This window comes from Palaemon carinicauda, chromosome 11 (assembly GCF_036898095.1).
Source record: "Palaemon carinicauda isolate YSFRI2023 chromosome 11, ASM3689809v2, whole genome shotgun sequence".
Lineage (NCBI taxonomy): Eukaryota > Metazoa > Arthropoda > Malacostraca > Decapoda > Palaemonidae > Palaemon > Palaemon carinicauda.
The window spans coordinates 128,799,798-128,826,112 of NC_090735.1; the positions used below are offsets into that span (position 1 = coordinate 128,799,798).

At 46.2% G+C, this 26,315-nt stretch overlaps 1 protein-coding gene across 2 annotated transcripts in view; it reads right to left on the reverse strand.

Moving 5' to 3' along the window:
* Positions 1 to 26,315, reverse strand: part of LOC137650202 (protein AATF-like) — a 133,039-nt gene that overhangs the window by 104,581 nt on the left and 2,143 nt on the right. The window contains exons 1-2 of one of the 2 annotated variants that reach the window (XM_068383390.1): positions 22,589 to 22,608; positions 13,791 to 13,942 (exon numbers count right to left, since the gene is read on the reverse strand). In XM_068383390.1, the coding sequence (XP_068239491.1) occupies positions 13,791 to 13,875 (85 nt within the window). In that variant the 5' untranslated portion in view covers positions 13,876 to 13,942; positions 22,589 to 22,608. Of the gene's footprint in view, positions 1 to 13,790; positions 13,943 to 22,588; positions 22,609 to 26,315 lie in introns of those variants that run through there. The other variant, XM_068383389.1, reaches the window with a different exon arrangement.

Consider the following 26,315-nt stretch of genomic DNA (forward strand, 5'->3'; position numbering starts at 1 on the left):
ACAACAATAAAAGCATTCAAGAGAAAGGTTAAAAAAGGTTATGGGATTAAGGGAATGTAGTGGCTGAGCCCTCACCTACTACTGCACTCGCTGCTACGAATGGTCCCAGGGTGTAGCAGTTCTCGTAAAGAGACTGGACATCTTTAAGATAAAATGATGCAAACACTGACTTGCTCCTCCAATAGGTTGCATCCATTATGCTCTGCAGAGAACGGTTTTTATTAAAGGCCATCGAAGTAGCTACGGCTCTTACTTCGTGGGTCCTTACCTTCAGCAAAGCAAGGTCTTCCTCCTTTAAGTGAGAATGGGCTTCTCTAATCAGAAGCCTTATATAATACGAAACCCCGTTCTTGGACATGGGCCTCGAAGGTTTCTTGATGGCACACCATAAGGCTTCTGACTGTCCTCGAATAGGTTTAGACCTATTAAGATAATACTTGAGAGCTCTGACAGGGCAAAGAACTCTCTCTAGCTCGTTACCTACCATGTTGGAGAGGCTAGGTATTTCAAACGATCTAGGCCAAGGACGCGAAGGAAGTTCATTCTTAGCTAAGAATCCGAGCTGTAAAGAACATGTTGCAGATTCGGTCGTGAAACCAATGTTCTTGCTGAAGGCATGAACCTCACTGACTCTTTTAGCTGTTGCAAGGCAGACGAGAAAAAGAGTCTTGAGGGTAAGGTCCTTGAAGGAAGCTGACTGGAGAGGTTCGAACCTAGGTGACATAAGGAACCTTAAGACTACGTCTAGGTTCCAGCCTGGAGTGGGTAGACGACGCTCTTTAGAAGTCTCAAAAGACTTAAGGATGTCTTGAAGGTCCTTGTTGGAAGAAAGGTCCAAACCTCTGTGGCGGAGAACTGAAGCCAACATACTCCTGTACCCTTTAATCGTAGGGGCTGAAAGGGATCTCTCATTCCTAAGATGTAATAGGAAGTCAGCTATTTGGGTCACAGAGGTATTGGTAGAGGATACTGCATTGGCTCTACACCAGCTCCGGAAGACATCTCACTTAGATTGGTAGACTCTACGAGTGGAAACCCTTCTTGCTCTGGCAATCGCGCTGGCTGCCTCCTTCGAAAAGCCTCTAGCTCTAGCGAATCTTTCGACAGTCTGAAGGCAGTCAGCCGAAGAGCGTGGAGGTTTGGGTGCAACCTGTCTACGTGAGGTTGACGTAGAAGGTCCACTCTTAGAGGGAGAGTCCTGGGGACGTCGACCAGCCATTGAAGTACCTCTGTGAACCATTCTCTTGCAGGCCAAAGGGGAGCAACCAGCGTCAGCCGTGTCCCTTCGTGCGAGATGAACTTCTGAAGGACTTTGTTTATTATCTTGAACGGTGGAAATGCGTAAAGGTCGAGATGAGACCAGTTCAGCAGAAAAGCATCCACATGAACTGCTGCTGGGTCTGGAACTGGGGAACAGTACAGCGGAAGTCTCTTGGTCATGGAGGTGGCAAACAGATCTATGGTAGGCTGACCCCACAAGGTCCAAAGTCTGTTGCACACACTCTTGTGGAGGGTCCATTCCGTGGGAATGACCTGATCCCTTCTGCTTAGGCGATCTGCTGAGACGTTCATGTTGCCCTGAATGAACCTCGTGACTAAAGTGAGGTTTTGACTTCTTGACCAAATGAGGAGGTCCCTTGCGATCTCGTATAGGCTCCTCGAATGGGTCCCTCCTTGCTTGGAGATGTAAGCCAAGGCTGTGGTGTTGTCGGAGTTCACCTCCACCACCTTGCCTAGCAGGAGGGACTTGAAGTTCAACAGGGCTAAATGAACTGCTAGTAGCTCCTTGCAGTTGATGTGGAGCGTTCCCTGTTCCTCGTTCTACGTTCCCGAGCACTCCTGTCCGTTCAAGGTCGCACCCCAGCCCGAGTCCGATGCATCTGAGAAGAGATGAAGATTGGGGGTCTGAATAGCCAACGATAGGCCCTCCCTGAGAAGGAGATTGGTCTTCCACCACAAGAGAGTGGTCTTCATCTCTTTGGTGACTGGGATAGAGACTGCTTCGAGAGTCAAACCCTTGTCCCAATGAGCTGCAAGATGGAATTGAAGAGGGCGGAGGTGGAGTCTCCCTAGCTCGACGAACAGGGCCAGCGATGAAAGGGTCCCTGTGAGACTCATCCACTGTCTCACCGAGCAACTGCTCCTCTTCAGCATGCTCATGATGCAATCTAGGGCTTGGCTTATCCTTGGGGCCGATGGAAAAGCCCGAAAATCCTGACTCCGAATCTCCATTCCCAGGTACACAATGGATTGGGAGGGAATGAGCTGAGACTTTTCTAGGTTGACTAACAGACCCAGTTCTTTGATTAAGTCCAAAGTCCAGTTGAGACTCTCCAGACAGCGACGACTCGTGGAGGCTCTCAACAGCCAGTCGTCTAAGTAAAGGGAGGCTCTGATGTCCGATAAGTGGAGGAATTTTGCTATATTCCTCATCAGATGCGTGAACACCATAGGAGCTGTGCTTAGGCCAAAACACAGGGCTTGGAATTGGTAGACAACCTTTCCAAAAACGAATCTCAGGAAAGGTTGGGAGTCTGGATGAATAGGAACGTGAAAGTAGGCATCTTTCAGGTCCAACGAGACCATCCAGTCCTCCTGCCTGACCGCTGCTAGGACCGACTTCGTCGTCTCCATCGTGAACGTCTGCTTGATGACATACGCATTGAGCGCGCTGACGTCCAGCACCGGTCTCCAACCTCCTGTCTTCTTGGCCACCAGAAAGAGACGGTTGTAGAAGCCCGGGGATTGATGGTCCCGGACTATAACCACTGCCTTCTTATGTACAAGGAGCGACACCTCCTGGTGCAACGCTAGCCTCTTGTCCTCTTCTTTGTAGTTGGGAGAGAGGTTGATGGGAGATGTGGTCAGAGGGGGTTTGCGGCAGAATGGTATCCTGTAACCCTCCCTCAGCCAACTGACAGACTGGGCGTCTGCACCTCTCTTTTCCCAGGCTTGCCAGAAGATCTTGAGTCTGGCTCCTACTGCTGTCTGGAGATGCGGAGAGTCAGTTTTTTCCTTTAGAAGCCTTGGAACTTTTCCTAGACTTGCTCCTGGAAGAGTCTGGACGGGAGCTTCCTCGGCTGGGGGCTCTACCACGAAAGGGCGGAATGAACCTCGTAGCAGGAGTATCAGCCACTGGGGTGCGATAAGTCCTGGGGACTGAGGTGGCAACCTTAGTCTTACGAGCCGATGAGGCCACAAGATCATGTGTGTCCTTTTGTATCAGGGCAGCAGACAAGTCCTTAACAAGCTCTTCGGGAAAAAGGAACTTCGAGAGCGGAGCGAAAAGGAGTTGAGACCTTTGACAAGGTGTGATGATGGAGGAAAGGAAGGTACAAAGCTGCTCCCTTTTCTTAAGAACCCCTGACACAAACATCGATGCAAGCTCGCCAGATCCATCCCTAATGGCCTTATCCATGCAGGACATTAAGAGCATGGCAGAATCCTTGTCCGCAGGGGAGGTCTTCTTGCTGAGGGCCCCCAGGCACCAGTCTAGGAAGTTGAACATCTCAAATGCTCTAAAAACACCCTTCAGGAAGTGATCAAGGTCTGAGAAGGTCCAGCAAACCTTAGAGCGCCTCATTGCTGTTCTACGAGGAGAGTCTACCAGACTTGAGAAGTCAGCCTGGGCAGAGGCAGGTACTCCCAAGCCTGGTTCCTCTCCTGTGGCATACCAAACGCCCGCTTTAGAAGTGAGCTTAGTCGGAGGAAATATGAACGAAGTCTTTCCAAGTTGTTGCTTAGACTGCAACCACTCCCCTAAAATCCTTAACGCTCTCTTAGAGGACCTTGCTAAGACGAGCTTAGTATATGTAGACTTAGCTGGCTGCATGCCCAGCGAAAACTCAGATGGCGGAGAGCGGGGGATAGCAGAGACAAAGTGGTCTGGGTATACCTCCCTAAAAAGAGCCAAGACCTTACGAAAGTCAATAGAAGGTGGAGAAGACTTGGATTCATCCACGTCTGATGAGGGATCCAGGTGTGCAGCCTCATCATCAGACACCTCATCACCAGAGTGTAGCGAAGAGATCGGTAAGGTATGCTGAACAGCAGAATCAGCACGAGCTGGAACAACAATACTTGTGGTTTCCTCCTCAAGACTCTGTTGAGGGAACACCTGAGGCTCAGGCTGCAAAGGCTGATCACAAGAAGTAGCAGAAGGTAGGCGCATGGGTGGAGGAGGCTGACTCCTGGCATGAGTGTCTGAACTCAAGAGTTGCGCTTGCTGAGTGGTTGGTGGATGCGCAGTAGCAGGTTCCTGAGGAACGAGTTGAGGTTCCTGAGGTGTGAGCTGTGAGCGATGAGGTAGTGGCTGCGCAGAACGCAGTAATTGTCCCGCGAGTTGAGGTTCCTGAGGCGCAAGGCTAAGGTGTTGAGGTGCTTGCCTTGAGGAGGGTTGAGCTCGCTGCAGCGAGAGCTGAGGAGTCTGACTCATGGATGGGAGAGGTTGTTGTACCTCAAGAGAGTGTTGCCTCACTGGTGGAACTGCAAGTGGAAGCGGAGGAAGTAAGGTATAAGCTTCCTGTTCCCATTGCTGAGGTTGCCTTAAGGAAGGCGGAGGGAGCTGCACACCACTGGAAACAGTAAACTCAGAGCGTGGTAAGGTATCCTGAGGAGCCTCAACATCGTACGCCTGGCAGGCAGTACTGCGGTTAGGCGGAGCGATCGCAGGAGGAGGTGTAACCTTCTCAGCCTGACACTCACGCATCAAGACCGCAAGTTGTGACTGCATGGACTGCAGTAGAGTCAACTTGGGGTCGGCAGACACTAAGGTCTGCTGAGGTAAAGCCTTAACAGCAGAGATCTGTTGCGGCAGCACCTTACTCCTCTTAGGAGGAGTGCATTCAACTGATGACTGCGGCGAGTCAGAGCTGATCCAATGACTGCAACCAGGTTGAGCTCTTGAGGTCTGGACTCTGCGTTTGAGTGGTCTTGAGACCTGAGTCCAACGTTTCTTCCCTGACAATTGATCAGCAGACGAGTAAAAGACGGGCTCAATCGTCTGCAGGTGGGAGTGACGGTCTCTGGAAGACACGCCCGCAACCACCGAGGATACTTCTGTGCGCCGATCAAGGCCTGCCGAACCCTTTTGCCCTTCGACATTGCTTCTCCCCTGGGCTTGGGAGCTTGCAAGAGGTCCCGGACTGGGAGGACGACTGGCACGCACAGAAGTATCCTCACGCACCACACTGACACTGACACTAGCACTTGGCACTGCACTGACACTAGCACTTGGCACTGCACTGACACTAGCACTTGGCACTGCACAGACACTAGCACTCGTCACAGCACTGGCACTAATACCACCCACTGCACTCTTGACCTTAAGTTCCTTGACTTCGGCCATAAGAGACTTGTGATCACTAACCACTGACTCTACTTTGTCACCTAAAGCCTGAATGGCACGCAAAACAACAGACATATCAGGTTGAGGGCAAATAGTAGGTTCGGGGGTAGCCACTACAGGGGGAGGAAAAGGTAGGGGATCATGAGGTGAGGAAAAAAGTGAAGAGTGAGAACTCCTCCTAACTCTCTCTCTCTCTAACTTGGTTGAATACTTAAGAAGACGGACAAAATCAAGTTCCGAAAGTCCGGCGCATTCCTCACATCGATCTTCTAACTGACAGGGCCTTTCCCTACAGTCAGAACAAGCGGTGTGAGGATCTACCGAGGCCTTCGGAATACGCCTATTACAAGACCTACATCGTCTATGGGTGGGGGCTTGTGAAATGTCAGACATCTTGAATCAAAAGAGTTAGCCAAGTGGGGATTCCAAATCAAGCAAAAGATCGTTAACCGTTAATCAGGTCTAAATAATAGCTATCTAAGCTAATATAGAAGTTTTCCAGTAAAGCGACAGCCGAAATCTGAGAGAAATACTTCACCAAAAGCCGTGAAAATACTCCAAGATCATAAGCGTATCCCAGAACGCCTTGCCGGAAGCACGACAGAGGAAAAATTGAGGTGGTGTCAACAAGAAGTACTGCAGTACCTGGCCACAGGTGGCGCTGGTGAGTACACCCCCTTCTAGTATAGTGATAGCTGGCGTATCCCTCCCGTAGAATTCTGTCGGGCAACGGAGTTGACAGCTACATGATTATCGGGTAAGATGTTATTTTCATTAGTAAAATAAATTTTTGAATATACTTACCCGATAATCATGTAGCTGTCAACTCTGTTGCCCGACAGAATTCTATGGAGGGATACGCCAGCTATCACAATACTAGAAGGGGGTGTTCTTACCAGCGCCACCTGTGGCCAGGTACTCAAGTACTTCTTGTTGACACCTCCTCAATTATTCCTCGGTCCCACTGGTTCTCTATGGGGAGGAAGGGAGGGTCAATTAAATCATGATTATCGGGTAAGTATATTCAAAAATTTATTTTACTAATGAAAATAACATTTTTCAATATTAAACTTACCCGATAATCATGTAGCTGATTCACACCCAGGGGGGTGGGTGAAAACCAGTGTACAAGATTAAAGGATAGCTAAGTATCCCATATTTCATATAACAGTTATCTCAAATAACAATGAAATAATAAGTACCTGGTAAGGAAGTCGAATTGAACCGTTACTCTGTCTCTTTTTTAAGTTCGACTTCCTTACTGAGCGCAGCGTTCCTCTTGGAGGCTGAATCAACCCAAAGGTGCTAAAGTATACAGGGCTGCAACCCATACTAAAGGACCTCATCACAACCTTTAACCTCGGCGCTTCTCAAGAAAGAATTGACCACCCGCCAAATCAACAAGGATGTGGAAGGCTTCTTAGCCGACCGAACAACCCATAAAAAGTATTCAAGAGAAAGGTTAAAAAGTTATGGAATTATGGGAATGTAGTGGCTGAGCCCTCGCCTACTACTGCATTCGTTGCTACGAATGGACCCAGGGTGTAGCAGTACTCGTAAAGAGACTGGACATCTTTGAGATAGAATGATGCGAACACTGACTTGCTTCTCCAATAGGTTGCATCCATAACACTCTGCAGAGAACGGTTCTGTTTGAAGGCCACTGAAGTAGCCACAGCTCTCACTTCATGTGTCCTTACCTTCAGCAAAGCAAGGTCTTCTTCCTTCAGATGAGAATTTGCTTCTCTAATCAGAAGCCTGATGTAGTAAGAAACTGAGTTCTTAGACATTGGTAGAGAAGGCTTCTTGATAGCACACCATAAGGCTTCTGATTGTCCTCGTAATGGTTTTGACCTTCTTAAATAGTACTTAAGAGCTCTAACAGGGCAAAGTACTCTCTCTAGTTCGTTCCCCACCATGTTGGACAGGTTTGGGATCTCGAACGACTTAGGGCAAGGACGGGAAGGAAGCTCGTTTTAGCCAAAAAAAAAACGAGCCGCAAGGAACATGTAGCCGTTTCAGATGTGAAACCTATGTTCCTGCTGAAGGCGTGGATCTCACTTACTCTTTTACCTGTTGCTAAGCACACGAGGAAAAGAGTTTCTAATGTGAGGTCCTTAAAAGAGGCTGATTGGAACGGTTCAAATCCTGATGAGATTAGGAACCTTAGGACCACGTCTAGATTCCAGCCTGGAGTGGACAACCGACGTTCCTTTGAGGTCTCAAAAGACCTAAGGAGGTCCTGTAGATCTTTGTTGGAGGAAAGATCCAAGCCTCTGTGGCGGAAAACCGCTGCCAACATACTTCTGTAACCCTTGATCGTAGGAGCTGATAGGGATTTTACGTTCCTTAGATGTAACAGGAAGTCAGCAATCTGGGTTACAGTGGTACTGGTTGAGGAAAACTGCATTGGCCTTGCACCAGCTTCGGAAGACTTCCCATTAAGACTGATAGACTCTGAGAGTGGATGTCGTCCTTGCTCTGGCAATCGTTCTGGCTGCCTCCTTCGAAAAGCCTCTAGTTCTTGAGAGACTTTCGATAGTCTGAAGGCAGTCAGACGAAGAGCGTGGAGGTTTGGGTGTACCTTCTTTACGTGAGGTTGACGCAGAAGGTCCACTCTAGGAGGAAGAGTCCTGGGAAACGTCGACCAGCCATTGCAGTACCTCGGTGAACCCTTCTCTCGCGGGTCAGAGGGGAGCAACCAACGTCAACCGTGTCCCTTTGTGAGAGGCGAACTTCTGAAGTACCCTGTTGACAATCTTGAACGGCGGGAATGCATACAGGTTGAGATGGGACCAATCCAGCAGAAAGGCATCCACGCGAACTGCTGTTGGGTCTGGAATCGGAGAACAATACAAGAGGAGCTTCTTGGTCATCGAGGTAGCGAATAGAACTATGGTTGGCAGACCCCACAGGGCCCAAAGTCTGCTGCAAACATTCTTGTGAAGGGTCCACTCTGTGGGGAAGACCTGACCCTTACGGCTGAGGCGATCTGCCATGACATTCATATCGCCCTGAATGAGCCTCGTTACCAGCGTGAGCTTTCGATCTTTGACCAAATGAGGAGGTCCCTTGCGATCTTGAACAACTTCCTCGAATGAGTCCCTCTCTGCTTGGAGATGTAAGCCAAGGCTGTGGTGTAGTCGGAGTTCACCTCCACCACCTTGTAAGCTGGAGGGACTTGAAGTTTATCAAGGCCAGATGAACTGCCAACAACTCCTTGCAATAGATGTGAAGTGTCCTTTGCTCCTGATTCCATGTTCCCGAGCATTCCTGTCCGTCCAGTGTCGCACCCCAGCCCGTGTCCGATGCGTCCGAGAAGAGACGGTGGTCGGGGGTCTGAACAGCCAAAGGTAGACCTTCCTTGAGAAGAATGCTGTTCTTCCACCACGTTAGAGTAGACCTCATCTCTTCGGAAACAGGAACTGAGCCCGTCTCTAGCGTCATGTCCTTTATCCAGTGAGCAGCTAGATGATACTGAAGGGGGCGGAGGTGGAGTCTCCCTAACTCGATGAACAGGGCCAGCGATGAAAGTGTCCCTGTTAGACTCATCCCCTGCCTGACTAAGCATCGGTTCCTTCTCAGCATGCTCTGGATGCATTCTAGGGCTTGGAAGATCCTTGGGGCCGACGGACAAGTCCAAAAAGCTCGACTCTGAAGATCCATACCCAAGGAAACAATGGTCTGGGATGGAACGAGCTGAGACTCCTCAAAATTGACCAGGAGGCCCAGTTCCTTGGTCAGATCCATAGTCCATTTGAAAATCTCCAGACAGCGACGACTTGTGGGAGCTCTTAAAAGCCAGTCGTCTGACGGAGCCGGACACAAGATCATGATACTGCTGCACAGTCTGTAAACTGACAATCATGGGCAAGCGAGGAAGTACAGTGACAACCCGAATCTGTCTAGACTATCTGGGTCGTACAGACAACTCCTTAACGGGTTGCTGAGGTTGCCGCACTGCGTCACAACAAGTCCCTTCTGTTGGTTGTTGAACGTCTTCCCCGTGACACATTGACTCCGTAAACAAAAATCCTCTAACAAGGACTAAGCTTGGACTGCATGTCATGCAACACAGCTCAAGGTCTATGGGAGCAGGTGTGGTAACAGACGGGATTAGCGGCTGAAGTGAAACCATTACCTTCCCTGTAAGCATGTTATGCTTAAATAAAAGTCCATAAGAGGTTATGCAGCTAAAGGCTCCCTCCAAATGACAAAGTCCTCAAGGGAATATCAGAAGGAGGGAGAAAAGAACTTTCTCATCTACAGGGACCTTATCCTAGAAAAGCTAAGTTCTCTGAGTGAGGGTTCACTGGTGCAAAAGCAGCAGACTAGAAGGCAATGTTATGAAACTGCTTGACAGTCTAGTGAGTTGGCAACAACCCAAGATATGTTGAGAAGCATGCGGTAAGGTATGCAGAGCATGATGAATGCAGAGTATGCTGTATGCAGAGCATGCTGTATGTAGAGCATGTTGTATGCATAGCATGCTGAAAGCAGAGCATGCTGTATGCAGAGCATGTTGTATGCAGAGCATGCTGAATGCAGAGCATGCTGAATGCTGAGCATGTAGTAAGCAGAGCCTGCTGTAAGCAGAGCCTGCTGTAAGGAAAGCAGAGCGTGTGCATGGCGTTTAACATTTCTCAGAAATTCCATGACCAGTGCTAGAGTGCTTTATGCATGCTTGCATGGGATTTAAAAATCAACATAATGTTTACCTTACATTCATAACTCATGATTCATATTGTTGCCATGGTTAGAAAATGGAGGTAAGGTATGCTGAACAGCAGAGTCAGAACGAGCTGGAACAACAACAGTGGAAGGTGCAGAATCAGGGTGCACGGGTTGAGCTCGGTGCAGCAGCTGAGGAGACTGACTCACAGGTGGAAGAGGTTGTACCTCCACCGAGAGTTGCACCACCGGTGGAGCAGCCAGGGGAGGAGGAGGAAGAGTGGGGTAATCCTCCTGATCCCAAACCGAAGGTTGCCTTAAAGAAGGCTGAGGCTGAACAACACTGGGAACAGCGAACACAGAAAGAGGTTCAACATCGTACGCCTGGCAGATGGTGCTGCGACTGGGTGCAGCGAGTGCAGGCGGGTAGAGCACAGGCTGAAAGGGTGCAGGGGAGGTGCAACACTCTCAGCCCGACACTCACACAACAGGTCCGAAAGCTGTGCTTGCATGGACTGTAGTAGAGTCTACAACATCGTACGCCTGGCAGATGGTGCTGCGACTGGGTGCAGCGAGTGCAGGCGGGTTGAGCACAGGCTGAACGGGTGCAGGGGAGGTGCAACACTCTCAGCCCGACACTCACACAACAGGTCCGAAAGCTGTGCTTGCATGGACTGTAGTAGAGTCTACAACATCGTACGCCTGGCAGATGGTGCTGCGACTGGGTGCAGCGAGTGCAGGCGGGTGCAGCACAGGCTGAACGGGTGCAGCCGGTTGGTGCACCACCGGTGCAGGCGGGTGCAGCACAGGCTGAACGGGTGCAGGCGGTTGGTGCACCACCGGTGCAGGAGGAGGAGGAGGTGCAACACTCTCAGCACGACACTCACGCATCAGGTCCGTAGTAGAGTCCACAACATCGTACGCCTGGCAGGTGGTACTGCGATCAGGCGGAGCGAGCATAGGGGGGGGGAGTGTAGGCGCACTCTCAGCCCGACAAACTGATGACTGAGGAGAGACAGAGCTAACCCAATGACTGCATCCGGGTTGTTGAACTTTACTTCGTACGTCTGGCATAGGTCTGGACTTTACGTTTAAGAGGTCTTGAGACCTGAGACCAGCGTAACTCTGCCTTTATTTTCTCCTCTAAATCTCTTCTGCAGACGAGCAAAATAAGGGCTCAATCGTCTGCGGGTGGGAGTGACGGTCTCGGTAAGACACGCCCACAACCACCGAGGATACTTCTGTGCGCCGATCAAGGCCTGCCGAACCCTTATGCCCTTCGACATTGCTTCTCCCCTGGGCTTGGGAGCTTGCAAGAGGTCCCGGACTGGGAGGACGACTGGCGCGCACAAAAGTACCCTCACGCATAACACTGACATACTTTGCACTAATCACTTATCACTTTGATTTCTGTTTGCACTTATTTCACTGAACTCGAAACTTTAAGTGGTTTGTACCTGAAACACGCAATTCTATCCTTCTCAAAAGTTAGTAATTGCGAAAACAGAATTACAATGTAACAGAAAAATCTAATGAAAGAAAATTCAGTGGCTGGAAAGAGACTAAACACTAGATCACTCTAGAAACGTTTAGTTTCTTCCCCTAAAGAGACTAGGGATAAGAGCAAAACGATAACGACGTTACTCGTACGCCTGGCAGGCTTGAGGGAAACGTTTATCCTCTTTCTCCCTCCGTCTCTATCTCTCTCTCTCTCTCTCTCTCTCTCTCTCTCTCTCTTGACTTAGAACCTGAGAGAAGAGCCCAATCATATATATCGTTAAAACATATTATTGTTAAAGGAAAAAACTGAAATATTTCCCAAAAAGAAAAGTTCCTTATTAGGATCAAAACCATTAAGTTAAGAAAGAATGAACAAAACGCTAGAAACGGTTACTCTTTACTGCAATGTGAAACCGTGAACATTCTTTCTCTATCGTAACGATAGAGTGCAAGTTGAAACGTTCTGAACGTCAACAACTGCCGAGACAAACAAAACGTTAGTTCAACTTTGAAAAAATACGAGACTATCAAAGAAATTCTTTCAAAGACCTTAAAATAGCATAATATGTTAACAGGTAAAACCGAAATGACGGGCTCACGATAATTAACTTCGGTACCAAGAAAAGACCGCCTACTATTAGGAAGGTCGAATATAAACAAATATAAAAATTAATTTTAATAAGTTTATAATAAAAGGAAGTTAATCGAAGAGGCCTATAAGAGGCGGAGAGATATAAAATAAATCTATAACTTTTGTTAAGCAAAATTAAGAAAGAGAGTCTATACTCTCTTAGACACCAACACTTCCGTCTAAGGGAAGGGTCGGCCATTGAAAGGTGAACGAGAGTTCATACTCTCTTCGTCACCATAATTAATCAAATTAATTCCAAAAGCTAACTAAGCTAATATAGAAGTTTCCAGTAAAGCGACAGCCGAAATCAAAGAGAAATACTTCACCAAAGTCGTGAAAATACTCCAAGAACATAAGCGTATCCCAGAACGTCTTGTCAGAAGCACGACAGAGGAATAATTGAGGAGGTGTCAACAAGAAGTACTTGAGTACCTGGCCACAGGTGGCGCTGGTAAGAACACCCCCTTCTAGTATTGTGATAGCTGGCGTATCCCTCCATAGAATTCTGTCGGGCAACAGAGTTGACAGCTACATGATTATCGGGTAAGTTTAATATTGAAAAACACAAACCACATAAGAAGGAGGTGGTCTTATCTCCGACTGGGGCAAGTGATCTCACAACTCCGTATGAGTAAAGAAAACTAACAAAGAGGAAATACCTACTTCCTTCAGTTTTAACACAAAGCTTAAGGCTGAGCGATAGCCTTTCACTGCCAAGACTAAAAGGAGTTTTTCCTCCCAAAGATATACAAGGAACTCCGCCATTACAGGAATAGTGGCATAGAGTGGAGAGATATTCCTTCCACGACACCAAACACAGAAGATTGTCCACTTTGCCTGATACTCAGAGGCAGAGGATTTGCACATGTAGCTGGACATCCTCTCTGCAACTTGTTGCAAAAAGCCTCTCCGAGAGAGGAGATACTGGATAGTCTCCAGGCGTGAAGCCAAAGAGACGGGATAGTCTTGTGAAAGATGTTCGCGTTTGGTTGCTTGAGTGGATCTGGTCATGGAGGTAGTTCTCTCGGGAGATCAACTAGAAATTGCAGACGGTCTGGGAACCATTCTGCATGATGCCATAGCGGAGCTATGAGGGTCATCATTAGATTTTTGGATGCTCTGGTTTTGTTGCGCAGTCTTCTCATCAGACAAAACAATGTGTGAGTAGATATAGGTGGCTAGGTACACCTCAGCCACCCCTTGCCTACCACATATAGGGTTGCCACCTCGCACTTTTTAGTCTAATGGCTACCTTCCAGCTACGCCAAAAGATAATCCACATAAATAACGTAAGGTTTGTTAGTCTGGGAAAAAATTTCACTATGCAATGTAAGATAATAATGTAACCATCAAGTTTTATACTTTTTTTCCTGTAATGAATGGAGCAGACAGTACTATGTTGTCCCTTTAGTCTCACATTACTGTACACTGCTCTGTGTCTACGGTATTACCGGTACTTTTCATACACTCATCAATTTTCTAATTCTTTCCACCTAGCTTTCTAGCTTCTTTAACTTTAATTAGCTACATGACACAAAAAATCAACTCATTAGCCTTGTTCTATTAAAGCCCTAATTATAATAGGCTTCTAAATTCTATATCATATAGCATGCGTGCAATGAAATATGATGAATACCTTACCTTCATTTCCTTCTTCATCAACATTAAATGAAGCAGCTGGGTTTAATAGGAACTTTTCAACATACGACTTTAATTCACTAGCCATACTGAAATATGCTTAAAAACTCAGCAATCGGTGATGTATCTTGTTTCAGCAGTAATGTGAGCAACACCTGAAGGAACAAACAAATAAGATATAAGCCTATTACAGTATAGTAAAACACAGGGTAAAGTTTGCAAATAAAAAAAAAATTGGGATATATATATATATAGAAAGACTCATTTATTTAAAAAATGACCTTTAATTCCTTCGCAAATAAATAGTTAATAAGATATACCCTAATATATCCTACGTTAATGGGGGACACCTTGTGGGAACCAGGGGTTTTGGGTGGGGAAAATTTACTGGCGAATTGATATATAATGGTAAAACTTACCTTTTCTTCTCTATACATTATTCTCTGAGACATTATAAATCCACGAAAAATTGCGCAAAATATGGGGATCCTTGGTAAAGCTTCAGAAGCATGCCGCAGTCGATATAAAAAAATAGTCTCCTACATGGAAAGAGCATATGAAAAGCTAAATATAAAAAGTATAGTCTTTATATGTGAGATTGAACAAGGGGGAATTAAATGAGGTTGATAAGTTTTCACCTCAATTTTTTCCTAAGTAGGGAGAGACGTTTCCTCTACGACAATGTTTACTTTTAATGAGCCCTTTATCTGACTTTCTTACGCAAACACAAACAGTTCCAATTACAATTTATTGGCTGAGAGCTATGACATCATTATGACGTCATGGTTTCATAACCAATTACGAATGACTTCAGTTGAAAATGTTATTTTTATTAATAAAATAAATTTTTGAATATACTTACCCGATAATCATGTAGCTGTCAACTCCGTTGCCCGACAGAATTCTATGGAGGGATACGCCAGCTATCACAATACTAGAAGGGGGTGTATTTACCAGCGCCACCTGTGGCCAGGTACTCAAGTACTTCTTGTTGACACCTCCTCAATTATTCCTCGGTCCACTGGTTCTCTATGGGGAGGAAGGGAGGGTCGATTAAATCATGATTACCGGGTAAGTATATTCAAAAATTTATTTTATTAATAAAAATAACATTTTTCAATATTAAACTTACCCGATAATCATGTAGCTGATTCACACCCAGGGGGGTGGGTGAAAAACCAGTGTACAAGACTAAAGGATAGCTAAGTATCCCGTATTTCATATAATCAGTTATCCACAATAACAATGAAATAATAAGTACCTGGTAAGGAAGTCGACTTGAACCGTTACTCTGCCTTTAATAAGATCGTCTTCCTTACTGAGCGCAGCGTTCCTCTTGGGAGGCTGAATCAACTCAAAGGTGCTAAAGTATACAGGGCTGCAACCCATACTAAAGGACCTCATCACAACCTTTAACCTCGGCGCTTCTCAAGAAAGAATTGACCACCCGCCAAATCAACAAGGATGTGGAAGGCTTCTTAGCCGACCGTACAACCCATAAAAAGTATTCAAGAGAAAGGTTAAAAAGTTATGGGATTATGGGAATGTAGTGGCTGAGCCCTCGCCTACTACTGCATTCGTTGCTACGAATGGTCCCAGGGTGTAGCAGTACTCGTAAAGAGACTGGACATCTTTGAGATAGAATGATGCGAACACTGACTTGCTTCTCCAATAGGTTGCATCCATAACACTCTGCAGAGAACGGTTCTGTTTGAAGGCCACTGAAGTAGCCACAGCTCTCACTTCATGTGTCCTTACCTTCAGCAAAGCAAGGTCTTCTTCCTTCAGATGAGAATTTGCTTCTCTAATCAGAAGCCTGATGTAGTAAGAAACTGCGTTCTTAGACATTGGTAGAGAAGGCTTCTTGATAGCACACCATAAGGCTTCTGATTGTCCTCGTAATGGTTTTGACCTTCTTAGATAGTACTTAAGAGCTCTAACTGGGCAAAGTACTCTCTCCAGTTCGTTCCCCACCATGTTGGACAGGCTTGGGATCTCGAACGACTTAGGCCAAGGACGGGAAGGAAGCTCGTTTTTAGCCAAAAAACCGAGCTGCAAGGAACATGTAGCCGTTTCAGATGTGAAACCTATGTTCCTGCTGAAGGCGTGGATCTCACTTACTCTTTTACCTGTTGCTAAGCACACGAGGAAAAGAGTTTTTAATGTGAGGTCCTTAAAAGAGGCTGATTGGAGCGGTTCAAATCCTGATGACATTAGGAACCTTAGGACCACGTCTAGATTCCAGCCTGGAGTGGACAACCGACGTTCCTTTGAGGTCTCAAAAGACCTAAGGAGGTCCTGTAGATCTTTGTTGGAGGAAAGATCCAAGCCTCTGTGGCGGAAAACCGCTGCCAACATACTTCTGTAACCCTTGATCGTAGGAGCTGATAGGGATCTTACGTTCCTTAGATGTAACAGGAAGTCAGCAATCTGGGTTACAGTGGTACTGGTTGAGGAAACTGCATTGGCCTTGCACCAGCTTCGGAAGACTTCCCATTTAGACTGATAGACTCTGAGAGTGGATGTCGTCCTTGCTCTGGCAATCGCTCTAGCTGCCTCCTTCGAAAAGCCTCTAGCTCTTGAGTCTTTCGATAGTCTGAAGGCAGTCAGACGAAGAGCGTGGAGGTTTGGGTGTACCTTCTTTACGTGAGGTTGACGCAGAAGGTCCACTCTTAGAGGAAGAGTCCTGGGAACGTCGACCAGCCATTGCAGTACCTCGGTGAACCATTCTCTCGCGGGCCAGAGGGGAGCAACCAACGTCAGCCGTGTCCCTTTGTGAGAGGCGAACTTCTGAAGTACCCTGTTGACAATCTTGAACGGCGGGAATGCATACAGGTCGAGATGGGACCAATCCAGCAGAAAGGCATCCACGCGAACTGCTGCTGGGTCTGGAATCGGAGAACAATACAAGAGGAGCCTCTTGGTCATCGAGGTAGCGAATAGATCTATGGTTGGCTGACCCCACAGGGCCCAAAGTCTGCTGCAAACATTCTTGTGAAGGGTCCACTCTGTGGGGAAGACCTGACCCTTCCGGCTGAGGCGATCTGCCATGACATTCATATCGCCCTGAATGAGCCTCGTTACCAGCGTGAGCTTTCGATCTTTGACCAAATGAGGAGGTCCCTTGCGATCTCGAACAACTTCCTCGAATGAGTCCCTCCCTGCTTGGAGATGTAAGCCAAGGTTGTGGTGTTGTCGGAGTTCACCTCCACCACCTTGTTTAGCTGGAGGGACTTGAAGTTTATCAAGGCCAGATGAACTGCCAACAACTCCTTGCAATAGATGTGAAGTGTCCTTTGCTCCTGATTCCATGTTCCCGAGCATTCCTGTCCGTCCAGTGTCGCACCCCAGCCCGTGTCCGATGCGTCCGAGAAGAGACGGTGGTCGGGGGTCTGAACAGCCAATGGTAGACCTTCCTTGAGAAGAATGCTGTTCTTCCACCACGTTAGAGTAGACCTCATCTCTTCGGAAACAGGAACTGAGACCGTCTCTAGCGTCATGTCCTTTATCCAGTGAGCAGCTAGATGATACTGAAGGGGGCGGAGGTGGAGTCTCCCTAACTCGATGAACAGGGCCAGCGATGAAAGTGTCCCTGTTAGACTCATCCACTGCCTGACTAAGCATCGGTTCCTTCTCAGCATGCTCTGGATGCATTCTAGGGCTTGGAAGATCCTTGGGGCCGACGGACAAGTCCGAAAAGCTCGACTCTGAAGATCCATACCCAAGGAGACAATGGTCTGGGATGGAACGAGCTGAGACTCCTCAAAATTGACCAGGAGGCCCAGTTCCTTGGTCAGATCCATAGTCCATTTGAAAATCTCCAGACAGCGACGACTTGTGGGAGCTCTTAAAAGCCAGTCGTCTGACGGAGCCGGACACAAGATCATGATACTGCTGCACAGTCTGTAAACTGTCAATCATGGGCAAGCGAGGAAGTACAGTGACAACCCGAATCTGTCTAGACTGTCTGGGTCGTACAGACAACTCCTTAACGGGTTGCTGAGGTTGCCGCACTGCGTCACAACAAGTCACTTCTGTTGGTTGTTGAACGTCTTCCCCGTGACACATTGACTCCGTAAACAAAAAATCCTCTAACAAGGACTAAGCTTGGACTGCATGGCATGCAACACAGCTCAAGGTCTATGGGAGCAGGTGTGGTAACAGACGGGATTAGCGACTGAAGTGGAACCATTACCTTCCCTGTAAGCATGTTATGCTTAAATAAAAGTCCATAAGAGGTTATGCAGCTAAAGGCTCCCTCCAAATGACAGAGTCCTCAAGGGAATATCAGAAGGAGGGAGAAAAGAACTTTCTCATCTACAGGGACCTTATCCTAGAATAGCTAAGTTCTCTGAGTGAGGGTTCACTGGTGCAAAAGCAGCAGACTAGAAGGCAACGTTATGAAACTGCTTGACTGTCTAGTGAGTTGGCAACAACCCAAGATGTGTTGAGAAGCATGCGGTAAGGTATGCAGAGCATGATGTATGCAGAGTATGCTGTATGCAGAGCATGCTGTATGTAGAGCATGCTGTATGCAGAGCATGCTGAATGCAGAGCATGCTGTATGCAGAGCATGTTGTATGCAGAGCATGCTGAATGCAGAGCATGCTGTATGCTGAGCATGTAGTAAGCAGAGCCTGCTGTAAGCAGAGCCTGCTGTAAGGAAAGCAGAGCGTGTGCATGGCGTTTAACATTTCTCAGAAATTCCATGACCAGTGCTAGAGTGCTTTATGCATGCTTGCATGGGGTTTAAACCATGGTATGAAAAAATGGAGGTAAGGTATGCTGAACAGCAGAGTCAGAACGAGCTGGAACAACAATAGTTGTGGTTTCCTCTTCAAGACTCCGTTGAGGGAACACCTGAGGCTCAGTCTGCAAAGGCTGAATAAAAGACAAGCAGAAGGAAGGCGCATGGGTGGAGGAGGCTGACTCCTAGCATGAGTGGTTGAACCCAAGGGTTGCGCTTGCTGAGCGGTTGGCGGAAGCGGAGTAGCAAGTTCCAGTTCCTGTGGTGTGAGCGGAGCGCGATGAGGAAGAGGCTGCGCAGAACAAGGTAAATGTCTCGCAAGCTGAGGCTCCTGAGGCGCAAGGCTAAGGTGTTGTGGTGCTTGCCTTGTGGAGGGTTGAGCTCGCTGCAGCGAGAGCTGAGGAGACTGACTCATGGACGGGAGAGGTTGTTGTACCTCAACCGAGTGTTGCATCACTGGTGGAGCAGCAAGTGGAGGCGGAGGAAGAGAGGTATAATCCTCCTGATCCCATTGTAAAGGTTGCCTTAAGGAAGGCGGAGGCTGAACACCACAGGGAACAGCAAACTCAGCACGTGGCTCAACATCGTACGCCTGGCAGGTGGTACTGCGATCAGGCGGAGCGAGCGTAGGCGGAGGGAGTGTAGGCGGAGGCGGAGGAGTAACACTCTCAGCCCGACACTCACGCATTAAGTCCGAAAGCTGTGCTTGCATGGACTGTAGTAGAGTCCACAACATCGTACGCCTGGCAGGTGGTACTGCGATCAGGCGGAGCGAGTGTAGGTGGAGGGAGTGTAGGCGGAGGCGCAACACTCTCAGCCCGACACTCACGCATCAAGTCCGAAAGCTGTGCTTGCATGGACTGTAGTAGAGTCCACAACATCGTACGCCTGGCAGATGGTACTGCGATCAGGCGGAGCGAGTGTAGGTGGAGGGAGTGTAGGCGGAGGCGGAGGAGCAACACTCTCAGCCCGACACTCACGCATCAAGTCCGAAAGCTGTGCTTGCATGGACTGTAGTAGAGTTCACAACATCGTACGCCTGGCAGGTGGTACTGCGATCAGGCGGAGCGATCATAGGCGGGGGGGAGTGTAGGCGGAGGCGCAACACTCTCAGCCCGACACTCACGCATCAAGACCGAAAGTTGTGACTGTATGAACTGCAGTAGAGTCAACTTGGGGTCGGCAGACACTAAGGTCTGCTGAGGTAAAGCCTTAACAGCAGAGATCTGTTGCGGCAGAACCTTACTCCTCTTAGGCGGAGTGTAATCAACTGATGACTGAGGAGAGTCAGAGCTAACCCAATGACTGCATTCGGGTTGTGAACTTTAACTTCGTACGTCTGGCATAGGTCTGGACTTAACGTTTAAGAGGTCTTGAGACCTGAGACCAGCGTTACTCTGCCTTTATTTTCTCCCCTAATCTCTTCTGCAGACGAGCAAAATAAGGGCTCAATCGTCTGCGGGTGGGAGTGACGGTCTCGGTAAGACACGCCCACAACCACCGAGGATACTTCTGTGCGCCGATCAAGGCCTGCTGAACCCTTATGCCCTTCGACATTGCTTCTCCCCTGGGCTTGGGAGCTTGCAAGAGGTCCCGGACTGGGAGTACGACTGGCGCGCACAAAAGTACCCTCACGCACTAATCACTTATCACTTTGATTTCTGTTTGCACTTATATCACTGAACTCGAAACTTTAAGTGGTTTGTACCTGAAATACGCAATTCTATCCTTTCTCAAAGTTAGTAATTGCGAAAACAGAATTACAATGTAACAGAAAAATCTAATGAAAGATAATTCAGTGGCTGGAAAAAGACTAAACACTAGATCACTCTAGAAACGTTTAGTTTCTTCCCCTAAAGAGACTAGGGAGAAGAGCAAAAACGATAACGACGTTACTCGTACGCCTGGCAGGCTTGAATGAAACGTTTATCCTCTTTCTCCCTCCGTCTCTATCTCTCTCTCTCTCTCTCTCTCTCTCTTGACTTAGAACCTGAGAGAAGAGCCCAATCATATATATCGTTAAAACATATTATTGTTAAAGGAAAAAACTGAAAAGTTCCTTTATTAGGATCAAAACCATTAAGTTAAGAAAGAATGAACAAACGCTAGACACGGTTACTCTTACTGCAACGTGAAACCGTGAACATTCTTTCTCTATCGTAACGATAGAGTGCAAGTTGAACGTTCTGAACGTCAACAACTGCAGAGACAAAACAAAACGTTAGTTCAACTTGAAAACAGTACGAGACTATCAAAGAAATTCTTTCAAACTCTGTGGCGGAAATAGCATAATATGTTAACAGGTAAAACCGAAATGACGGGCTCAAAGTTTATTAACTTCGGTAAAAGACCGCCTACTATTAGGAAGGTCGAATATAAACAAATATAAAAATTAATTTTAATGAGTTTATAATAAAAGGAAGTTAATCGAAGAGGCCTATAAGAGGCGGAGAGATATAAAATAAATCTATAACTTTTGTTAAGCAAAATAAAGAAAGAGAGTCTATACTCTCTTAGACACCAACACTTCCGTCTAAGGGAAGGGTCGGCCATTGAAAGGTGAACGAGAGTTCATACTCTCTCGTCACCATAATTAATCAAATTAATTCCAAAAGCTAACTAAGCTAATATAGAAGTTTCCAGTAAAGCGACAGCCGAAATCAAAGAGAAATACTTCACCAAAGTCGTGAAAATACTCCAAGAACATAAGCGTATCCCAGAACGTCTTGCCGGAAGCACGACAGAGGAATAATTGAGGAGGTGTCAACAAGAAGTACTTGAGTACCTGGCCACAGGTGGCGCTGGTAAATACACCCCCTTCTAGTATTGTGATAGCTGGCGTATCCCTCCATAGAATTCTGTCGGGCAACGGAGTTGACAGCTACATGATTATCGGGTAAGTTTAATATTGAAAAATCAAGTTTCACTAGTACCGTATTTCAGCGGAGTAATAAAGTTACCTTAACGTCCACTGGTATCGTGTTTGACTGAATACTTCGAATTATGAAGGAAAAACAGCAATTAGTTTTGTTGTAGCTATGGCATAGGCAGTGGCTGGCTCATCTGGCATTAATTTTGACAATACCCCAATTCCTACGGATTGTGTGCAGTGCAATGTTGGTTATGAAGAATTTTATCATCATTTTTCTAGAGGTGGTATTGAACTGGTGGTTGAATATGCTCAAAGACATAATCTAATTCTTAAGAAAAAATGTTGTGAGTGCTGTGGAGCTACTTTTAGGATCGACTAAACAGGGACGCCTTTAGTGATGTATGGACAAGAGGGAAGTACAATTTATTTTTAAATTTGGTATTACAGTATTATAGAAATACATAGGATAAACTTTACTAATACAACACTTCTGTAAAGAATGTCAAAAAAAGAAAAAAAAAAAAAGACGTAGGTGTCAATCATAAGGTAAGGAATTATTTGCGATTTACTTTATCATAATATAAGGATTTATTTGTGAATGGCTTTTAGTTTGCGACCTGGGAAGGAGGTCGAGGTGGCTTGCCCCAGGCTAGGGGATGTGGACCTGGGAACAGCTAGTTTAGGTTAGGTTAGGTGATTTTGTTAAGTTCTGTTCCGTTATAAAAATATCAAGTGTTGAATAATCGCGTTTTGTGACCTGGGAAGGGGGGTCCGGTGGCTGCAACCCCCCCACTAGGAGTTGTGACCTAGGGACTACTAAGTTAGGTTAGGCATGTTTGTTAGGCTCTTTACCCTTTTACAAATCCCAAAAGTGTTGAATAACCATGTTTTGTCTTGTTTTTGCAGACCCAAAATCCAAGGTTCCCACCTGTGTCCTAGAGGGGGGGGGTTCCATAACAGTACAATGGCTTATTTGCAGTGGAAATAAAGGTCAAATTTGTTGAAAGCACATCATTTCCAGTCATAAATGTTTTTTTTTCTCTTAAATATGTTGTCCCGTGTTTTTCTACAAATTTACCACAAATAATGTGTACATTAATGTAACTGATGGAACAACATTCTGTAGAGATTTAATATCACAAATTTTGAATTACTTTTTTCTAACAATACAACAATACAGACCTGAGTCCTTTAATAAGAGTATGACTTCAGCAAAGTTGGAACAGCTTTACAACTACTGGTAAGTGGCAGGGAAACCCCATCCACCAATCAGTCAGAAGACTGTGGGTTGCTTGAGGTGAGATGTGTACCTTAAAGGATTCAGGTTTGTATAGTTAGAACAAATGAAAATTAATTGTGAATTTGTGATTTATTCCAACACCAATACAAACAATCGTCCTTTAATATGAAACTCGTCCATAGATCCCTGTGAACCAAATTTAGGCCTGGCTCATCTTTTTGGAGAATTATCAGAGCACTCGGGTTACATCCCACTTGGAGGGCTGAAGTCCTGGGGTAGGAAAGAATGCTTGATACTACTTATGAGCATAGATAACTCCCACGAGGATGAAAGACCTAGACCTCTCAGTCATAAGACTATGTTCAAGACTAAGCAACAACCTTTCCTAGATGAAAATGACAGGTGCTTCTCTTGATTAAGAGAGGACCGATGAACAAGGGAAAGGCAAAGGCGTCCATGTGATCCAAGCGGCATAGTACTGTTCTCATGGGTTTGAAAACTGAAAATAGAGGTACAACAGTAAAGTTGTTGCTCATCAGCACTACTGACTGCCTCATCAAACTCTGTTAACGAACTTTCAATGCTAGGAACACTGCTTGAATTTCGAACAGGTAAACATGAGCTTTTCCTCTGAAGCAGTTTGGTCAATCAGGTGTGTGCCCCACTGCTCCTTGGATGCATCCAAGTACAGAATCATCTCTGGAGTTGGAGAGTTGAGTGGAACTGCACTGGTGAGGTTTTTGTTATTCATCCACCAGGAAAGATTGTCCAGTACCTCCAGCTCCATTGGAATAGGAGATCAGTGGTTGCCAGCCAGTGATGCTTCAGACATCATAGGGGTGACTGCTGGTGGAGACGCCCGTGTGGAACGAGTTTCCCCAATGACGAAAGGTGTCCTAGAAGACATAGCCACAGCCCAATGGTAGTTCTAACTTGAACAAGAATGGTTGCACAACTTCTCTGAGCCTGCCGAGGCGATCTATGTACTACATCCTCTGCTTTGGTGTACGACTCGACTTTTCACAATTTCCTACAATGCCCAAAAGGAGAGCAGTCAATCTCAAACTTGAAGCAACAGCCAGATAACTCGACAGTATATATATCCTGTTTGAGAGGACCCAAGCTGAGACCAGAGTGAATACTTGCGTGAACACTTGGGGAGAGGTTGACAGTCCGAAGCACAAGACTTTGACTTGGTACACTACTAGCTCGAGAATGAAGCAAAGGTATTTATTGTAGACTGAAACAGTTACTAAACTGTTTCAATTGCTGTTGTAGAATCCATTTGTTTAGAGATTGAAATAACCTGTCACAATTCAAAGATCGTAATAGGAACCTCCAGTTGCTTCTTCCTATAAGAGAGTAAACAGGGAAGGAGGGGCAGGAGGTAAAAAGGAAGAAGGGGACGCTGAGTTCTAGTTTCCTCCTCCGGTTGCCACGAGTAAGGGGATGCATTGTGCATTGGGGCAGTGACTGTGAGCAGAGCAGTGGGTTGTAAAAGTTTGTCAGGGCAGTTACTGCCTTCCTTCGAAGATCTTCGCCCTCCCTTCACTTGGACTCAAAATGTGTTCGCGCTGTTATAGCCATGAAGTAACAGATACCTGTACTGTAATTACATAGTTATTTACTCTGTAGTATTTGTTATTCTTATCTTGCATATACAGCAAGTTAGCATTTTTCAATCATAAGCTATCAACTTTTGCTATATTACATGTACAGTATTGGCACTTGTTATGATTGAGATTCACCTCTGGCATATGCACTCATTAATGACTATATTTTCCTATACACATTCAAGCAATTCTATAGTAGAAATTCTAACAAATTTGGTCTGTTCATACAGTTCTTGTAGAGTGAAACATTTTTTGTAATGAAGTAATTACCAATCTGTACAACTAATGCTTAGAGTATTTGGTAAAGTGAATGAAACCAATAGAAGTTTTTCTTATTTCAAATGGACAACATTGAGTGAAATACCAAATTCAACTGATGTGGATCCCAGTGTCAAATAACTGATAGATATGGGGGCAAAAGTTAATAATGTGAAGTTCTTTGAGCAAGTTGCTACCTTGAAGTAGTTTTGCAGGAAATTACAAGAATGATGAATTCAACAAATTTTGGAGTAAGACTACTTCAACTACGCAAACAAAAGGAATGGAGTTTAAGATAATTAATGTTATGTATGGGTAAGGGGATGTATGTATCATGATGGCCATGTCCATAAGTCCCTTATTTTCAACCCTATCATTAGGAATGAGGCAGGCTAAGAGGGGTTGTACCTGTTAGGTAAGGACATGGCTTGTAGGTTAGGTTAGGTGGGGAAGTTTAGGTTAGGTTCCCGGATGTTGGGAGCCTTTGTATATCAGCGGCCAGTTCCTCATGTTTGCTTGAAAAATGGACATCAGGGGGTGCAGCACCCTGCGACCCCTTAGACTGCTGTATTCTATGTCAGCCTTCATCATACATGCAGGTGGCCGCTATCATACATACACCCCTAATTATATTCGGGGAGCCTTTATACATCAACGGCCAGTTCCTACCTCGTGGATTAAAAATGGACATCAACTATCATAAACTTTCCGGGTAGTTTGTAGCGTGCCGGCCACCCCCCCCCATATTTTGTTTATTATCGCTCCCACTGTTATCTTGTATAGAATAAGATCGTTTGGAAATGGTCTACGGATCTTAAATATGTGCTTAATCGCACAATTTTATGTTTTTTGCCGAAAACCTTAAATTACCTGAAAATTTAAATGTGCCTCGAGTTCTTACTCCGGCCACGAATCTTCTCGCTCCCGTAGTTCAAAAAACTAGCTGTAGTTGGCGTTACGATAGCGATAGCACCGCTGTAGTGGCAAATTACCGAACTAATCTCGGCCGCGGTACTTTTGAAACGACCCAATGAGACCCCACTTGACCTGCGGATTAGCCTAAGGGCATTTTTTTGCCCAATCAGAATTCAAGAATTCAAAAATCTCGATCATACCATACCTCACACGAAGCACGCTCGTTCTTTCTAGTGCAGTCACCATGTCGTCCAGTGCTACATCTCGTGTTTGTGAAGATATAATTAAGTTTGACCAAATTAACGACCCTACTTTTTTTCAAGTGTTTAGTTTCATGGCCACTAACAATTTTAGTGATTACTGGTATTTCAAAGGCCTGTTAGGTGATTTTTCCGGTGTGTGTTCTAAGTGCAATATCGGCGAAGTCACTAAGAAGTACGACGGCAAATCAAGAAACGGTGAAAACACGTACTTTTGGCGGTGTAATTATCACAAGTGCCGGAAAAAGATTAGTTTGAAACGTGGCAGTTTTTTTGAAAGATCCCAGTTGTCGTGCCAGGATGTTTTTATCCTCGTCTGCGGTTTCGTTTATAAATTTCCCCAATACACCATTCGCCAGACGTATAAAAAGTTTGCCTCTCATACTCTCGTGGATTGGTACAACTTTTGCCGGGACGTGTGTTCCGATATTCTTTTGATAGACAATAAGAAGATTGGCGGTCCTGGTCACGTGGTGGAGATAGATGAGAGCAAGTTTGGCAAACAGAAGTACGGCCGGGGAGATCCGGTCGACAGTGTTTGGGTGTTTGGAGGGATTGATCGGCAAACACGTGAGACGTTTTTCCAGGTTGTCGATCATCGTTCGGCTGCGACGTTGATTCCT